Raw genomic sequence first — 20,443 nt, 5'->3', positions numbered from 1 at the left:
CTAGACTATAGACTAGACTATAGACTAGACTATAGACTAGACTATAGACTATACTATAGACTAGACTATAGACTAGACTATAGACTAGACTATAGACTAGACTATAGTTTAGACTACAGTCTGGTTAGATTATAGAATAGACTATAGACTAGACTATATACTGCACTAGAGACTAGTCTAAAAATGTTCCTGTTAAATTCAGTAATAATAAGGATTAATTTAATTTCATATTAATAATGTGACACAAAACAAAAGTAAATAAGAAATGTTTCCAAAAATTTAATAAGTATTTGTCATTAAATTAACACACCCACTATACCCAAGTAGGGTGTATTCAAATAAATACAAATTTTCTATATCTTCAGATAATTAAATATGAATACACCCAGTAAATAATAGAAAAAATGTCCAATATCAAAGAAATTCATAAATTACTCGTTTTTTAACAAAAGATCCGCATATTTTAATAAAAAACACACTTTTGTTATAAATTTATTTTAGTTTGAATATAAACGAAAGAGTTTTATGACCTTTCTGAAAAGATTTCTTTAAAAATTTGTTTGAAAATTTTTCACCTGCTGTTAATATGTCTCTTAAGGTTTGCTGCAGTTTGGTTGGTCATTGTTTATTTATTTTCTTCTTTTTGGGGCTTAGAAACAGTTGTCTGACAATTTGATTTAGTTTAAATATATAGTGAACATTCATTCTTTTTGGGTGTCTTGTGTTTTTGTTGTTTTCTTTTATCAGAATCTAATCTTTGACATAAATTGTCATAAAAAAACGTTGTAATAAAATTAAGCTGGTATTTTACTTTTTTATGTTTTATAGAGTTTCATTTTTCTTAAATGATTTACAAGAATTTTTTTGAAAATTTTGTAACATCATGTTGTTATATTTTTTTTTGGTAGAAAATTTGATTTGTTTTTCTCTCTTAATTCTGGGAAATCCATTAAAATGTCAAATTATAAAATAGTTTAAAAAAAGTGATTTTATACTTTTTTTCGGTTGTTTAAAGTAATTTGTTTTTTTGTGATTTATAAAAAATATGATTAAAAGCTTTAACATTAAAATAAAATATTTTCTAACAATTTTTTCATTAAGGAAAGTGAATTGGTCATAGAATACTAAGGCGGCATATCTGTTAAGTATTTTTATGGAAAGCTTTTAAGCTTTTCTATAAAAATTGCGTTGGATATCCGCCAATGTGTCTGTGTCTAATATCCGAGAATTTTTTATTAGAAGATTGCTTTAGTGAAAGCTTTTCTTTATATGACATTGTGTGATATTCGAGAAATATTTTTAGAGAGAACACTAGGAGATTTCTGAGAAAGTTTTTTTATATAGAATACTTTGTTTGAATATCCCAGAAAGTTTTGCTGTGAAAACTTTGTTGGTTTTTTGGAGAAAGCTTTACTATAGATAACATTATAAATATTGTATAAAAGCTACTTTATAGAAAACTTTGTAGTGAATTCCAAAAACATTTTCTATAGAACACTTTGTGCGGATATCCGGTAAAGTTTTTTTTTATAAAAAAGTTTGCCCGAATAACCAAGAAAGTTTTTAAACAGCAAATTGTGTCGGATATCAGTCAAAGCTTTTCTATAGAAAATTGTGTGGAATATCCGTCAAAGCGTTTTTGAAGAAACTGTACCGGATATATGTAAAAGCTTTTTTTAAAGGTGTTTTGGATATCTATTAAAACTATTCTATTAAAAACTGTGTCGGATATCCGTCAAAGCTTTTCTATTGAAAACTCTGTCGGATATCCGTCAAAGCTTTTCTATAGAAAACTGTGTCGTATATCCATCAAAACTTTTCTTTAGAAAACCGTTTCAGATATCTGTCAAAACTTTCCTATGAAGAACTGTGGCAGAATTCCTTTAAAAGGTTTCGAAATAACACTGTGTCGAATATTACTTAAAGCTTTTCTATAAAAAACTGTGTCGGAATCCGTCAAACATTTCAAGGGAACACTCTGTCCAATATTTTTTGAAGCTTTACCAAAAAATTGTGTCGGATACCCGTCAAAGCTTTTCTATATATATGGATCCAGAGGGGGGAACATTTTCTTCTAAAGAAAATAGAGTTAAATCACATCTATTTAAAAAGCGTTACAGCAATAAAAAAGCTTTTGTTTAGTTATAAGTTTTGATCTTTTAAATAGCGTTTTCTAACAGCTATAAAATTTCTCTATTTAAACAATAGAGAAGAACTCTTATCAAATCCGCAACATTTGCTAGAAAAGTTATAAATATCTTTAAATTTTTTCCCCATTTCATAATTGTTTATCTTATTTATCTTATGATTTATATAACTTTTTTTTAATAAATAAAAAAAGTTATGTTTATAAATTATGGATGATGCATTAAAATTTTCTCACATGAATAACTTTAGTTAAAGCCAGATAAGAAAGGCCATTCAAATGAATAGCAAAATTGTCTTAATAACACGTTCAACAATTTTTATCTCAGATATTTATTTAAGATTTAAAATATTTAAATTTTATTATTCTATAGTAACAAACACAAAAAAAATAAAAATTAAATTCTGCAAAATAATGTAAAAACAAAAAAATATTAAAAACCGCATTAACTCACGCAATTTGCTAAAGTTTGAGGTTGTTTGCACTTGGGTGGCGTAAAACAACATGTTTTTTGTGCTTCTTCTAGATTTTGCAAAAAAAAAAATGAAAAACTTTGGAAATTTAGAAAAAAAATTGTTTACATTAGTTGCCATACGTTTATGATTTTTAGACAAAAATATAACTAAAATCTAATGATAAATATAAGCAAACATACGTTCGAAAATTTATATAATTTTTTTTATTTATATTTTCTTGTTTGCAAAATGATAAAATTGCTGTCTTGCTTTTTTTCATTAACTTATTATCGCCTTAGAGGGAAATAAACGTCATTATTTAAGCAAATACAACGGAAAATACTGTACACATATAATTTTAATTTTGTTTTTTAAATTTCAAAATGTTTCATATTTTTTATATACAAAGTTCAGTTTGATTTGTCTTTAATGTGGCTGAAATTATTTAGTTAAATTTAATTCGAAGTATATGTATATAAAAAACCATAACAAAACGAGTTTTAATTATTCTAGCAATTTGAATTATTACTTACATTAGCTTACAGTGGAAAACAAAAGTTGTGATATGAATTTATATACAATTTTTCGATCATGAAAATAGACACTGATTTAAAGCTGATATTAGGACTGCTCAAATCAGATGAGCATCACTGACTACTTGCTCAATTTCCAGACGGCACTGGTCATTCTATGATTCTTTGCAAAAGAACTCACTGTTTTATAGTGCTTTCTAGGGTTAGCAAAATAGGTGAACATGCTAGAAGACTCAATATTTCATTCAATTATTTCCTCTGTCACTGTCCTGTCCTCACAGCAGACAAGTCCTGCTGGTATGAGGAGTCCGACGATGCACGACACAGCGGATCTATCCAGGATGGATATAAATAGGATAGTATTCATTGCCCCTGTCTCAGTTTGGTTTAACTCTGCACCGAACATTGACACGTAATGCATCGAAGTGCGATCTGCTTCAGGGTATCACAACGGAATCAATATATGGACACAAGTGTGTCGACTCTCTTGTCGATTACTTCAATAAAATAACCTTGCCTTTATTGTAGAACACAGTCTGATAGAAGTTACAGTTATTCTATAGAAAACTAGGCCTGATATCCACCAGAGCATTCCCATAGAAAATTGTGTACGACATCTGTCAAAGCTTTTTTTTAGAAAACTTGTACATAAAGCTTCTATATAGAAATATGTGTTGGATATCTTTCAAAACTTAACTATACAAGTAAGTCGGATATTCTTCAAAGCTTTTCTAAAGAAAAGTGTATCGGATATCCCCCAAAAGTTTTCTATAAAAAAGATATTCGTCAATGCTTTTCTATAGAAAAGTTTTGTCGGATATCCGTCAAAGCTTTTCTATAGAAAAATATGTTGGATATTCGTCAAAGCTTTTATAGAAAAGTGTGTATAATATTCCCTTTATTTTCTATAGAAAACTGTTTCGAAAATTTGTCAAAACTATTTTGGAAACTTGCCAAAGCTTTTCAATACAAAAAAAGCTTGTCTACAAAACACCTTATCTGATATAAGTCTTTTCTATAGAAACTTAAATATTTGTCAAAGCTTTTCTTTTAATAACTGTGTCGGAAACACGTCGAAGCTTCTCTAAAGAAAACTAAGCTGAACATTCGTCATCAAAGCAATTTTTAAAACATAGGTTTTCTAAAACAAACTTTGTAGAATAAGTATCAGACCAACCTATACTACAAAGAACTTTTTTGAGCATCAAGCAAAACTTTTTGAATATCCGCTTTCAATTTCAAATATCCATGAAAGTTTTTCTTTAGAAAACTAATCGGATCTTCGGCACAGTTCTTCTATAGAAAAAACGGCCGAATATTTGTGAAATTATATTATAGAAAAATATGTCCGGCCACATCTTTAGGAAATCAAAGCACTCCTTTATAAATCTGATTGGGATATTTATATCAAAGCTTTTCTTTTGAAATCTTTCAAATTTCTCAGTTTTAATTACTTAACTAATCATTTAATGTCTATAATTATGAATTCAAATTAACTTTTATGACATTAGACTTTAGTTCAAGTAATTACTATTTATTTTAAAGCTTCATTAACAAGGTTTCACTTTTATTTAAAATTTTTTAAATATTTTTAATGAAAATTTTAATTTTGCATAGAAAATTTGTCTATTAAAATAATAATAAAAGTTGTTAAAAAAAGGCTAGAAAAAAAATAATAAATATAAAATATTTGTTGATTTTGGCACAGATTTGTGTTGTTTTTTTTTTTTTTTTTTTTTGTATTTATACCAAAGACAGAAAAAGCCAAATAAGAAATGTGTTTATTTTGTCATAATTTCTTGTCTTTTTTTTTTTTTTTTTTGTCCCCAAACGAGGCCATTTATTTTTGGCTACTTTTTTAGTGCATTAAAAGCTTTAATAAAATAAATTTTTTGGTGTTTTTAACTCAAAAAAATTTGTTGGTTTTTATAAATTTTGAAAAAGCACACATATTTTAATTAATAAAAAATATGGTTTAAAAGTTTTTTTCTATAAATAATTTTTATTTAATTGAGGGTTATTTTTTACAGCAGCTTTTAAACGAAACTAGTGCAGATCATTTTAAATCACCCTAAAATTAATTAATGTTAAACATCTCACATTTATTTATAAATGTTTAACAAAACATATAAAAACGAAAGTTAATTTGTTTTTGGCATTTGGAGGGGAAAATCTTTCTCTAGTCAATTATTTAAGAGTCAAATTCAACTACTGACAAAATTAAATGAAAATGTATCAAAACAAAAGACCATAAATAAATAAATACATGTAAACAATGTAAATTGTTACAGATAAACAACATCATTTTAAATGAATAAATATGAACCTCCAACTTAGCGAAAAAAAAACAAGCAAACGAACAATTGAATACTCATGCAAACTAATAAACTCAAAATATCTTTTGAAACTCATCAAAAAAAATAAAAACAAAAACAAACAAAATACACTCTAGTTAAATTTACTATTTATTTGTGCCACAAAACTCACTACATTACCATTAAAGCCTTTAATAACGGCCTTAAAAAGCAAGAACAAAATTGAAACTGCAAACCTGAACCTTTTAAAGCTTTTGAATGAAAATATCCCCAAAACAAGTATGAATGTATAGTCGGGCATGACCGATCATATGGTACCCTACACCAATCAGTATGTGGATTATTTTTAAAAGAACAAAGCATTTAATATGTTTTTTACGTTAATACGGAATACTTTTTCTTAATGTTTCTAAAAAAGAGATTTTCTAGAAACGGGCTCTTGGAGGAGTAGGGGTCAATATGGGCGTATCCTTAGAAATGTTGGTTAGGCAAAATAATGGATCGATTTCAACCAATTTAAAAAGCGTTCGTCTTTGGATAAAAATTAAGTTATCCTGAGCTTATCTGTAGACGAAAGGACAGACGGACGGATAGACGGACATAGCTAAATCGACTCAGAAAGTTATTCTGAACCGACTGGTATACTTTAAGGTGGGTGTACAAACATCAGCACAAACGCATAATACCTTTCCCACCAGCTTCGGATACAGCTCTAGTATTTGGGGGAGGGGGACTTTTGTTTTTTTTTCACTAATTTCCCCTTTTCCTCATTTGTATATTTCGTATGAAAAATTTTCGGTTTTTTTTTTGGGGGGGGAAGGGTAAATTTCCATGCTCCCCATTATAGTAGTAATGGTAACAATATATTATATAAAATTTAGCCGTCTAAAGAGTACTAGCTGTACACATTTACACATGTTTTTTTATATTTTTGGGGGAACTGATCATCAGATGTTTATGTTCAGATTAATGCCACTGCTGGGGTAAGTGCATACAATACTCTCACAATCATAAATGTATTCACTACACTTTACTCAATACAACAACAAAGTCATGGAGCATATTATTTAGCGAAAAGATTCTCTTTAACAGATTTCATTGCCATGAGCGTAGTTTTGTTAATTTAAAGAAATTTTTTTCAACATTCATTCGCTGTTAGAAAAGAGGGCAGTACAACACTTTCTTTAAATTACGACTTTAATGATTTCATAATATCTTACAAACGTTTTTGTATACAAATACAGACAGTTTGGTACAAAAGTAATCTCTTACTATTGTAATAAATCTTGAAGTTTTTTTCCTTATTTAAACATTTAATGATCTGACTTTCATAGAATTAGCAGTTACATATTTACTTTGTTGTTTATTAGTTTTTTTTTGTCTACTCTTTATCTTTGACAATTTTATACATATTCGCATTTTAAACAAAAAGCTTTTTTTAGAGAAATGCCTTAGAAGTTGTAAGAAAGCGTTTCTTTGCCCGATATCCGTCAAAAGTTTTCTATATATTCAATAAAGATATTCTATAGGAAATTGTGTTGCATGTCCAGCAAAGTTTATATCTTGGAAATTGTGTTCATTATTCATCAAAGCTTTATATAGAAAAAAATATCCACAAAAGCTTTTAAATACTTAAACATTGTACTGGGTATTCAACAAACCGCCGAAAAAGCTGTTTTATACAATGAACAAAGCTTCTCCATAGAAAACTGTGTTTGATATCCAACAAATCTTACTTATAGAAAGCTGTGTAGGACAATCAACAAAGTTTTTCCCAAAGATGTAAAACGTTTTTAAAGAAAACTAAGGTAAATATAAAAAAGCTTTAATTTTTTATCAAAAATGATCAATATATAGGTTTATCAAAGGAATTATCTTTCTAAAGAAAACTGTATCGAAAATCCGTTATAACTTTTATGAAGAAAATTTGTTGGCTTTTCTTAAGTAAAGATACCCTTCAATGCTTTTCTATAAAAAAGCATTACTTAAGAAAGCTATGTGGAATATTAAAGCTTTTCTATAGAAAACTATTAAAGCTTTTTTAAACAAAACTGTAAAGAACTGTAAAGCTTTTTCAAAGAAAACTGTTTCGAATATTCATTAAGGAATACTATATCAATATATGTTAATTATCTTATGAAAAGTGTATCAGATATCGGTTAAAGCTTTTCTAAAGAAAACTGTATCTGATATTAATCAAAGCTTTTTTAAGAAAAACTGTATCGAATATACGTTAAAGCTTTTCTAAAGAAAACTGTATCCAACAAATATTAATGTTTTTCTAAAGAATACTATACCAAATATACGTTAATAATATTTTTAAGAAAACGTTATGGATTATTATAAAGAGCGTTAAATATCCATTAAAGCTTTTTTATAGAATATTTTGCAGCAGAGTTGTATAAAAGCTGTAGATACTTTCACATTTGTCTTTCTTTATTGATTTTCTTTAACCATCTGTAGGGTATTGATTTAATAATGTGTCTCCATTGACAAACATACTTTTACTTACAGTTAATCTTCAGGTTCTTCGTATTAACTACGGCTAAAGTTACAATTCCATCAACTAGCAGTTGGTTTATTTTTATATTATTGCCACATAAATTTACATATAAAGTTGCAAGTTTTATGGGATTTTTTAGTTTGAAAACAGTCGCTTTAATACCATTTTAAAATTCACAAACTAGCAAATGAATTTTAATAAATTTCTTTACGTGCATTAGTTAAAAGGATTCAAATAATGATATTGAAAAAGTTGTGATTAATTAAAATTTACTTAAATAATGGAAACATTGTAAAGAAGAAACTTTTAACAACAACTTGGTACATCTAGTAGATCTTTAAAATTTTCATTGATCTTTGCTAAAGCCAGTTGGTTTTTAACTTTATCAAAAGATTTCCTAGAACAAAACCTAAAACTTAACACTAGTACTTAAGAGATAATAAGATGTTTAGGCAGTTTTTATAGTTTTTTTTACAGAATTGATTTGTCTTTACAATTAAAGTGTAAAAATAAACTCTAATTAGATAGATATGCTCTGGATAAATTTCAAGTATGTTCCTACATATTTTCTCTACTCTAGAATTGTTGAAGAAGAATCTCATGAATGATGTCTCAAATTAAAAAGTTTTTTTCTTACAATTTTTTTTTTCATTTATTGTGTTAAAATTACTTGTACGTGATTTTTTATAAATTGCCACCTTTACAACAAGATGACAACAACAAGTGAAGAAACATTTTATAAATAAATGTGAAACATACAAAATAGCTACTGAGCTCATACCTCAAACCTTAAAGGATCAGCAGGCACAACATGTCTGAATGTTTAAGGCATCAGAGCTAAAAATGTACTCACAACAATCGTACAAAATGTAATTGCAACATTGCAGTAACATAAAAAAATAAAAATTTTATATAAAAATAAAAAAGAAAATCCATAACTACTAGATTGTACATATACAACAACAAGGCAAACATTAAAACAAAATGCAATTACATGTGTATTTTAAGGAATGATAGAAAAAAATGCTTTTATGTTTTTGAATGCTGTTACAACATACATATTCTAAACATACATATACATATATTTATAAAAAGCAACAACGCGAAAATGCTCTTGACATCTTAAGGATTTTGAGGGCATAGGCATCATTGAATTGCATTTCATTGCATCTTTGGGTAAAAAACACAAGCAACCATACTTCTCCTTTACTCTGTGTCCTGTGTAATATGTACAGCAGACATGTTGTTTTATAATGGTTCTCTGCTTTTAACAGCAACCTTTTAAATCTTCATTCATATGGCGATGTTGCCGATATGAATTTCTTTTATATTCCTCTTTTCGTGGATTCTTTTAGAAGTTGGAAATGACTACACGACGTCATATTAAATACCAGATTTATTCATATTCATATCTATCTGCTAGTTACACTGACATCGATTAAAATTTCAATAAAAATTATTAACGCGTATTCGATTCTGAGTTTTGTTTTTAGAAATTTTAATTGATTATTCGATTAGTTGTAATAGAACTGAACTAGAACTGAACTAGAACTGAACTAGAACTGAACTAGAACTGAACTAGAACTGAACTAGAACTGAACTAGAACTGAACTAGAACTGAACTAGAACTGAACTAGAACTGAACTAGAACTGAACTAGAACTGAACTAGAACTGAACTAGAACTGAACTAGAACTGAACTAGAACTGAACTAGAACTGAACTAGAACTGAACTTGAACTGAACTAGAACTAAACTAGAACTGAACTATAACTGAACTAGAACTAAAATAGAACTTAACAAGAACTAAACCAAATCACAAGAACTAGAACCGAATAATTGTGTCGAATATTTCACATTTGTTGTAAGTTGTGCTTCAATTTTCTTTACTAGTGTGAACGCATTAAATGGAAGTTACATCTTCTATAGTATGACCAGTAAGCAAGAATATTTGTAATTGTTTGCAGCATTTATTGGTTCAATACATTTTGCAACTTAAATTATTACCAATTTTCAAGGTTATTGAAAATAATCTTCACAATTTAGTTGGCCTCTTGTCGTTCACTGATTGGTAAGTTGTATGCTTAATTTAGCAGTACTTTTTTTCGTTCAATCTCTGTCCTAAGGATATTTGTTGTCTCAAGATCCATTATACACAAATAGACACTTGAGAATATTATTGTACGTTCTTAACATTTCGAGTTATTTATTTAATGTTGCGTATGTTCGATTTTTACAATTGTAGTTATTGAAATTAAAATTTATGGATTAGTTGGCAAACGAGTGAGTGAAGTATATTATTCTGTAATTATATAATGATATTTACGCCCTACATGATAAAGCTAGAAATTTTTGAAAAGTTGGAATTTTTATAAATACATACTTTATTATAATAAAATATTTTATAATTTTTTCCACCTTATTTTTCTCTTATATTATATCGTCTACCAAAGTAACTACATTTCGTCTAATTTATCATTAGCCAAGCAAATAACTTAATTACTATGGCTTCCATTAGATTTCATTATCTGTTTAAAAACTGGGTGACTTTAAATAAGAAACAAAAAGAATGAACAGAAATAAATGCATAATACACTTAGATAAAGTTAAAATAATAACACGAAGAAAAAAATTAGAGAGTTAAGTATGACAAATGCGAAACAAATAAATGTAATTACAATTATTTTCTAATGTGAATCAAATTGAAATAAATAGCAAAAAAAATATACATAAAACAATTTCCGTATTTTAAAAGTAAGTAAGTGTAACAGATATAGGAGTAGATATATATTTAGGTAACAGTGATCGTACTTAAATTATTATTTCTGCAGCGATTGCAGAAATTTGAGTAAAGTTACGATCGGACTAAACTCTTGTGTAAGTTGAAGCTGGTGTTGGATGTTAATATCATTAGTTTTATGCATATTCGCTTATTTTTTTATTAATTTAGGGTGATTTCTTAAACATTAAGCTTCTTCTTATCACATTAAGTTTTTCTAGTATTTTGACTTCATTTTTGAAATGTTGTTGACATTGTATTTACGCAGGTGTTCTTAAAATTCCTTTCAGATAATGAAATTGATGAGAAAATGTTTTTATTAAATTATAAATTACACATCTATGTTTCTATAGATCTATTGACAAACTTTCCACTGAGTTTTTAACTGTGAACTATATACAACTGTTAAATAAAGATCGGCAAACACTGAACTAGAACTGAACTAGAACTGAACTAGAACTGAACTAGAACTGAACTAGAACTGAACTAGAACTGAACTAGAACTGAACTAGAACTGAACTAGAACTGAACTAGAACTGAACTAGAACTGAACTAGAACTGAACTAGAACTGAACTAGAACTGAACTAGAACTGAACTAGAACTGAACTAGAACTGAACTAGAACTGAACTAGAACTGAACTAGAACTGAACTAGAACTGAACTAGATCGGAACTAGATCGGAACTAGAACTGAAGTAGAACTGAACTAGAACTGACCTAGAACTGAACTAGAATTGACCTAGAATTGAACTAGAACTGAACTAGAACTGAAGTAGAACTGAACTAGATCTGAACTAGAACTGAACTAGAACTGAACTGAACTGAACTAGAACTGAACTAAAAATTCTTTAAAAAGACATTTCTGTAAATTATAATACCAAATACTGTAAATATACTTCTATCGAATATTTTAGAAATTTTTAAATAGCAATTTGAATCAAGCAAATATTAGACTAAATTTTTTACAAAAATTTATATCGAAAATTTTTTTATATAAATTTTCTATAGAAATTTACTTTGAATTTTTTTATAGAGAAAACTTCAGCACAGCTTTAAATGTAAATGCAACGCGTCAAACCAAACAAGTGCAGTTACAAGCGTAAAAAAATCATATTTTTTTAATCAAATTACAAGACTATATTTCCCCAATTAGCAGTTAAGTAATTACTTCAACAAGACAAACAAAAAAAGTTATAAAATAAATAAATTAACAAACTAAAAAAAACGTTAATAATTCAATGCATCATCACACGCGCCACAAAAAACTAAAATGTCTTTATACCTCAACGTCAACAAATGCCACAACTAAAGCGGCTGCTGCAGCTGCCGCAGCACCGCTCTCATTTCGCACTCGTCTACAAATGCACCTAATGACAATTATCTACTGGTGGTAATTGAAGTATTTACCTGTTGTTTGCTTTTTTTCAATCATTTGAAAAAATTACATACCGAACTGTAAGCAAACTTACAAGACGACGACAACTTATCTAGAAAATAAAACCGAAATGTAACCTCCGTAAACCTCGAACAACGACCACAGCAAACCCCACACAACACCGAAATACATATAAAGAATTGAAGAGCAAAAAAGTGGAACTGCTGCAGTATTGCAAGATTTGTTGCACTTGTTTTCTAAACATTTAGTTTATTTCTTTGTTTGTATGTATTACGAGCATAAACCGCTTAAAATAAGTAACAGCGACCTCTATAGGTTTTTTCTACTTCTACTTACATTTACAATTATCAACAGAACATTAACAGAAAGCAAAAAAAAAGGCAGAAAAAAAGATTTGAAATTCTTTTGTATTTGAAAATCTATTCGAAACCATAAACATTTTGAGGTTTCATGCTTTTCTTCTTCTTGCAATACTATCACACACACTTTATGTTGCCCACAAAAAGAGCGTTGACACAAACCCAACTAAAGAAGTGCAAAACATAAACTAGAATCGTAAATGTGCCCTGTGTGTGAAACGTATTAACCCCATACCGGACATGGGACTTAATGGTTAAATGGGTTTTAGTTGCAAGTATCAAAATACCTATAACGGTTCTCAACTCTAAATACTTTGATGTTGTTGCAGTTGTTCATCATAAGCATCAAGTATAGTGTGTGAAAGAAAAGTTTTGTTTTCCTTTCTACAACTTCCTCTCCAGTTTAACACCATTACCTCTTTCTTATTTACTTACTGGCTAGCTACCTCTCTGTTCTAAGCTCCTTCGTTCAACATTTTAGTCAGGTGGGTCTGTTTGTTATTGTTCGTTCGTTCTTTCGTTTGTTCGCACGTTGTTCATGAGTTTGTTGTGGCATTAATGCATGATTTATTTTAAAATAGTTGTGTTGCATTCACTTGCTTTTTGATTTGGTTTGTTGCATTTGTTTGTCTTTTAAATTAAAGACCTCATTAGCTGATTTTCTTATGGTCGAATATGTTTAAATTTTCAGTAATTTTCTTGTTGTGTTTTTTCTTTCTTCTTATTTGGGTTAAGACACTTGTTACAAAATTTTATAGGTGACTTTATAGTTAAATAGTTAAATTGTATTAAAATAGTTGATTACATTTTAAACAATTTGTATTTTTTTAGTTCTTAATTAAGTTCTTTAAGATATATCGACTTGTATGTTGAAGGGTTTAAAAGGTTACGACTTCAATTTGTGGAATTAATTGCAATACATTTGTAAACTATAGGATTAATAGTACAAAAGTAGAAGTTTTCCGATCAAGTAATATCATTTTTGAATAGTTACTCTGTTTTCTTAAATCAAAATATGCACTTGCAAAGATCATACTAGAAAAGTTTTCGATCTGAAAAAAATCTAGTTTGAAAAGGATTGATCTTTAAAGAGAAATATTCCATAGAAATCGTTGAATAGAAATGACTTCACCACAAAAGTTTTCGATCCCAAAATATCTTCAAGATCTTCGAAAATATTTCATACAAAAAACTCAATAGAAAGTTTTAGTTCCCGGAAGATCTTGGTGGAAGTGTTCTAGAGACATGTTCTTTAGAAAGAGATATTCAAATAAAACTGTTCATTCGAAAAGATCTTCGAAAATATATCATACGAAAAAGTTCAAAAGAAAAGTTTTTGTTCCCGGAAGATTATGGTGGAAGTGTTCTAGATAGAGACATTTTCTTTTGAAAAGAGACATTCAAGATCTTCGAAAATATTTCATAAGAAAAAGAAAAGTATTCGTTCCCGGAAGATCTTGGTGTAAGTGTTCTAAATAGAGACATTCTCTTTAGAAAAGAGATATTCAAACAAAACTTTTCATTCGAAAAGATCTTCGAAAATATTTTATACGAAAAAGCTTAAAAGAAAAGTTTTTGTTCCCGAAAGATCTTGGTGGAAGTGTTCTAGATAGAGACATTTTCTTTTGAAAAGAGATATTGAAACAAAACTTTTCATTCGAAAGATTCTTCAAAAGTATCTCATACGAAAAAAATCAATAAAAACTTTATTTGATCCCGAAAGATCTCGATGAAAGTGTTCTAGAGACATGTTCTTTAGAAAAGAGATATTCAAACATAAAATATCTCACACGAAAAATATCAATTGAAACCTTTTTGTTTCCGGAAGATCTTGTTGAAAGTGTTCTTTAGATAAGATATGTTCAAACAATAATATTCATTCGAACGGATATTTAAATAAAAAATTTTCTATCTAAATGATCCTTTTAAAAAGTTTTCGTATAGAAATATCTTAAAAGAAGGTTTTAGGTCCCAACTTTGTCTCGCTAGAATAATGTATTATCGAAAGAATATGTTAGGACTCTGAAGATCGAAACTATCTTGAATGAATCTCAATACAATTCCGAAAGAAGAACTCGATATAGAGTTTGATCTAAATAAATCTCTTAAATCTAAATAAATCTCTTAAAATCTTAAATAAATCTCAATAGAATAGTTTTTGACCCCGAAAGGATCTTCAGAAAGATTATAATATAAAATTTTAAGTTAGGTTAGCAAATACTTCGAATATTTTCTATTGGAAAGAAGACGACGATCGTAAGGATTGCGATTCTATTTTGATGAGAATATGTGAGCAATGTTTGAACTAGATGGTTGAAGGTTTTGTTGGCTCTCATGTTAATCTTAAGAGAAAGACGATTTGCGATCGATTAGACTATAGATTCAAAACGCTATGTTTTAAAATGAAATAAAGAAACTATCTAAACTAATTCCCCTGCAATGGCAACTTTAAAAAATACAACCATATAAACATTATTATTTCAATCAATTTTGAAAAAAAAACAAACATTTTCAAGTTAAACAAAAATTCACTTATAAATAATTATATTAAATTTAATAATGTTGCTTAAATTGTATAGTTTTAAAATTAAAAAAATTTAAAAGATTAACAACTTATCCAATGCCCATACACTCATTGGTCTTTCAAATTGTAACAATGTTTTTGGTATTAAATAAACAACGCAAAATAACAATATTGAAAATTTTTAGAGAAGTATTGAAAAGAGATCGAGTCTTTCGCAAACAAGAACGAGCCGCTGCACGAAGACAGAAAGAACAGGAAAGACAAAGAAACGAAGAAGTGAAATTAAAACATTTTTAAAATTGTCGTTTGGACAGACAAATTGTTTTTAATGTCTAACTAAATAACAGAAAATGAATCGTTTAAGACCGCAAAAATTTAAGCTGAATATCAGCGCCGATGAGGAAACCAGCCATAATAACAATAACAACAATAATAGCTTATTAAATAAGATCAGCAAACGTTATTCTACGCTAAGCAATAAAATAACCCGACGCAGTCATGCGGCACGTGCCAGATCACCACAGAAAGTAATATCGGGTAGTTATGATATGACTGGTTCATTATCGGAGGATCATCGTTTGGAAATTGGTGCTCCGGTCCTAATCTCCTCCACTACTTTAGATGCTGAGCAATTTGATGTTAGTGAGGAGAGACTGAAGATGATTGGTGGTGGTGTGGCTGCTTTACGTACTGTACCCATCATACTCAATGATTCTCAGCAGCAGGTTCACTCTTCTTCGGGCAGTGAGAATGAGGTATTTGTGGATGCTTTAAGTACTCCTATGTCTGCAGATCAGGTGGATAAATTTGAGTTGACCTATGCAACGCCGCAAAAAATGAGAACACCTCTTTGCGAAGACAAAGAAGTTTCTGATAATAAGGATTTGGTATATGAAACACCACAGAAGTTTGTTACACCCCAAAGAGAAGAAAAGGAAACTTCCCCCGAGTCGGTTCAGTCGCAAGATAGTGATTTGACACCGGTTAATCAAATGTCAAATTACTATGAATCCATCAAAAATTCTCGACCTACCTCTATACTCTCCCAAAAAAATCACTCACAGTCCGCCCACAACTTACACAAATCGGAGCTAAAAGTTTACTTACAAAAAGCACCATCTATGGATTTAAATGGGGACCAGCAATTAACTGCCGTGGAAATGGAGGAATTGGAAGAGAATTTACCCAAATTACCGGAGCTATATGGAGCCAGTAAATGTAGCTTAGCAGCCACAGACAATGAGAATGATGATGATGATGACGTAGATGATGATTGTGAGGCTGATAAGGAAAACTCTTCACCCTCTATGATTGCTTCGATACAAAGTAAAAGTGAACCCAATACCCCGCTATATCCCGAAAAAAATCGTAACAGTTTTTTGTCTCAACAAAAAGTCTTTCAAAGTGCTGAGAATTTAACTCAACGTAGAACCAAGCGCAGAAGTGTCATGTTCAGCAGTACCACTTCCATGAATCGTAGAGATTCCTGCAGTAATATGTCTGGTACTATGGGTTCCAAAACAAGTGTCTTGAGTCAAATATCCAATTTTGAAGATTACGATTTAAAGTCGGTAAGCTGCCAAAGTCTTAATCCTCAAACGCTATTCGTTTCAATTGATGAACTAAATGAGATAACCCGCCAAATAAATGAATCTGAGGAATTCAATCAAGATATAGACTTGGAGTATTGCAATCATCGGGATCAGTTAAAGCCCAGCGAAAGGCGCATTACTTTGCTAAAGAATAAAAATGCCCGTTTGATTAATTTCAATCATAATAAGGAGAAAATCAAAAAATCCTGGTCAGGGGTTAAACACTGGATTGGTGAGGAGGGTTTGAAGATAAAAGATGTCGTTCAAAGACAACCGATAATGCAAAAAATGAATTCTTCCAAACTTAACCTAAGTAATGCAGAATGTAGAAATTCTCCCTCGCTAAATGGCAGTATGTTGTTAAAACATTCAATAAGCAGCAGGGCTGCTTCACATGAGAAAAGTTTGGATGAATCGGGTAGAGATTCAAAAATGAATTCTTCGTGTAATTTGTATGAAGGTCAAGGACCCACAAGTCCTTTACCTTCGGCTAATACAACTACTAGTTGTGACAATATTGCCGATGAAAGCAATGAATTAAACGATTCATTTGAAACTGGCGAAGGTGATTCACCTGCGGCCAAGAAAGCTAGACAAGAGGTGAGATTTTTAAAAGGATTCTTTTAGATTGTTTTTATTTTGTTAAAAGAGAATGTGGCTTGTTTTTGTAGCAAATTATTTATCGTTTCTATTATATTCTATAAATTTATTAAATTTTTGTTTTCTATTATATTTTTAGGGCCAAAATGGCTTCGAAGAATTGCGCCGTTATATCAAACAGGGTGGAGATTTTGGCAAGGAACTTATTATTATATTACAAGAAAGGTAAGATTTTTGAAATGTTTTTAAAATAAAACCAACCCTTATAAGCTCTTATATTTCAGAATCGATTCTGAACTTATGTATTCAAAATCGTTATCAAAAATGGCCAATAAATTAAATAAAGCCTGTAGGGAATTACCCGGCACCATAGCAGAAGCCTGGCGTGGAGTGGCCACTGAAATGGAGACACGCAGTGATATACATCGTCAATTGTCGGCCTCTTTAGCCGAGGAAATTGTTAAGCCCTTAAAAACTATTGTAGAAGGACATCATAAAACCAGAAAATCGGTAGGTTAAAAAAATACTTTTATTTACAAACTTATGGAAAAATTTCGTTATTTTCATTAACAGGTCGAGAGCAATGTGGATAAAGCTTCACGTGTCTTAGCCGAATGGCGTGCCAGTGAGGCTAAAGCTAAAAAATCTTCTCACGCTGCTGCCCGAGAAAACGAAAAACTGCAGGATGCCATGTTGGATGTTAGAATACAAAAATCTCCCTCTATAGCATTGCTGCATCAAAGCTCCAATAAACAAGCTGCCGAAAAAGAACTTAAATCTGCCGAAAAGGATTGCGCCAAACTCGATAATAAACGCAAAAAAGCCGAAGAAACTGTTAAACGTGCCGATGTTGAATACTACACCTTGTGTGTTAGAGCCGAACGGGCCAGAGTCGATTGGGAAATGTCCGTCCTGAGGGGTTCTTCCATTTTACAGAATATCGAAAATCAACGTTTAATTAATATGAAAAATTTTGTCTCGAATTATTCACGTCTCACTGCCAATATGAATCCCATCTTGGAGAGTTTAGTTCAGCGTTTACAGCCCCAGGTAGATAATTGTAATGTTGTTAAGGATATGCAAATTGTTAAGAATATCAGACGTAATGCTGAGGGTCCCAGCGAACAATTGCTACCCGATTTCTATTGTGAACACACTACCTTGGCTATGAATCGAGAGAGGCGTAAGCATGCTTTGGTCAAGCTATTGCAACTGGTTAAAACGGATTTGGAAAGGGAAAGACGTTCACGTAATGGCCTGAAGAATCTATCGCAATCGTTGAATAGCCAGGAACATCAGAATATCACAGACAAATTGTATCATGTAAGTATTTTGGGGGATTTATGTTAAGATTGTCGTTTTAATTGTTATTCGATTATATATAGATACGTTCAATGCTTACTTATTTGGAAGGAGCTCGTTTTAAACTTCATTCGGCTTTATTGGAATTGGATCATAAACCAAGGTCATCTCATCCTCTGGCTCAACATATACAGGTAATTTTTATATTAAGTGGCGAAGTTTTAAAATGTTAATTATATATATATCTATCTATCTATCTATCTATCTATCTATCTATCTATCTATCTATCTATCTATCTATCAATCTATCTATCTATCTATCTATCTATCTATCTATCTATCTATCTATCTATCTATCTATCTATCTATCTATCTATCTATCTATCTATCTATCTATCTATCTGTCTATCTATCTATATATCTATCAAACTATTTATCTATTTCGATTATATTTAATACCTTTTCTTAATCGCTTTCATTATATTCCAGATAACCCGAGATCGCACAGGACTTCAGCAGAGCATACTCAAAGTACCGCTGTGGCTAAAGAACAACGATAAAATGAACTCCTCTGCCAGTGGCGATGATAGTCATGAATACGATACAATATCACAGTCAAACACCACAACTTCGACATCGAATATCAGTTGTCTGGACAACAGTAGCACTGCTAATAATGGCACCAGCTCAGAAGGCTTTATCAAAACTTTCAATCGCAGCAAAAGCAATATTGAAACGTTCTCTAGTAAAACCCAAATATGTGTTACAGCGGGCAATGAAAAAACCAAAACCCTAAATGCGGCCACAAATCTATACGATGACAACTGTAGTGATCGAGGCCAAGCTGATGGTGGTTCAAATCAACAAGACTCCGATTTCGATGAATTCAGTTCACAAGAAGACGATGACGAACAGGGTCCCCTTAACGGAGGACGTAAAGAACATAAACATAATATTGAGAAGTCTTTGGCGAATGGCACAAATCATTTGTATCAGAATTCAGCAGAACTACAGCAAGAACAGTTAAATAATGAGGCCACAAATGTAGCGACAGCAGCAGCATCAGTGGTTGTCTTAGGTAGATGTAAGGCTTTATATAATTATACACCGAAGTTATACGATGAACTCGAATTAAATCCTGGTGATATTATAGAAGTTCATGCCAAACAAGATGATGGTTGGTGGTTGGGAGCTTTAAAGAATCAAGTGGGCATTTTCCCTGCCACCTATGTGGAGGAAATAGCCTGAGAAAATAGGATCTATAATAATAAAATGGTTTACAATTTTGATTTGGGGATTTGAAACGGGAACATTAACCTTAAAGGGAAATGTTTCTCTTAACTTTTTAATCCTTTCAATAGGTGTAAGCACTTCGAAGACTTTCGTTTGAATAGTCTAAAAGGTTATTGAGTTAACATTAATATACTTGCTGGAATTTTAAAATGCATTTCAAAAACTCTTAATTAGCAAGTAAAAATAATTAACTTTGAAAACCTTATAAAAACACTTTTAAGAACAAATATATTTTTAATATTAATTTAAAACAAACAAACGAATCTAATTCGCCTAAACATCCAAATCTTATGCTAGTTTTTCATAAGACCCCAGCTACTCCAAACCATCCCAAAAAAAAAAACACCAAACCTCAACTATTTCATTCTAAAACAAACAAAAAACTTACATCACCTTTTACACATCATTGTTATTGTTATTAATTTTATTATTAATTTTTAATTTATATTAAAAAAAAATTCTGCAACAAAAATCAGAAATTTAAGAAAAAAATTATAGAAATTTTAAGTAATTCGTAATACATTTTAGTTTTTATGCCTATCGATCGTATTTTATTTAATTTTAAGTTTTTTTGTGTTTTTGTTTTACTAAAGCATGTTATAAACATTGTAAGATGTCGAGAAACAAAAGAAAATTGTGTCAATAAAT

General features: G+C 30.0%; 1 protein-coding gene across 6 annotated transcripts in view; it reads left to right on the top strand.

Annotated features, from left to right (window-relative positions):
• Positions 1-20,162, top strand: part of LOC111680600 — a 59,484-nt gene extending 39,322 nt beyond the window's left edge. For 2 of the 6 annotated variants that reach the window (XM_046947474.1, XM_046947475.1), the window contains 6 exons: positions 15,194-17,200; positions 17,340-17,425; positions 17,485-17,710; positions 17,774-18,523; positions 18,586-18,696; positions 18,992-20,162. In XM_046947474.1, coding sequence (XP_046803430.1) covers positions 15,359-17,200; positions 17,340-17,425; positions 17,485-17,710; positions 17,774-18,523; positions 18,586-18,696; positions 18,992-19,750 — 3,774 coding nt within the window. In that variant the 5' untranslated portion in view covers positions 15,194-15,358 and the 3' untranslated portion in view covers positions 19,751-20,162. Of the gene's footprint in view, positions 1-11,762; positions 12,970-15,185; positions 17,201-17,339; positions 17,426-17,484; positions 17,711-17,773; positions 18,524-18,585; positions 18,697-18,991 lie in introns of those variants that run through there. The other 4 variants (XM_046947478.1, XM_046947479.1, XM_046947476.1 and 1 more) reach the window with 3 other exon arrangements.
• Positions 20,163-20,443: the final 281 nt, after the last annotated feature.

This window comes from Lucilia cuprina, chromosome 3 (genome assembly GCF_022045245.1).
Source record: "Lucilia cuprina isolate Lc7/37 chromosome 3, ASM2204524v1, whole genome shotgun sequence".
NCBI classification, from domain to species: Eukaryota; Metazoa; Arthropoda; class Insecta; order Diptera; family Calliphoridae; genus Lucilia; species Lucilia cuprina.
This window is presented reverse-complemented; position numbering and strand designations above follow the sequence as displayed.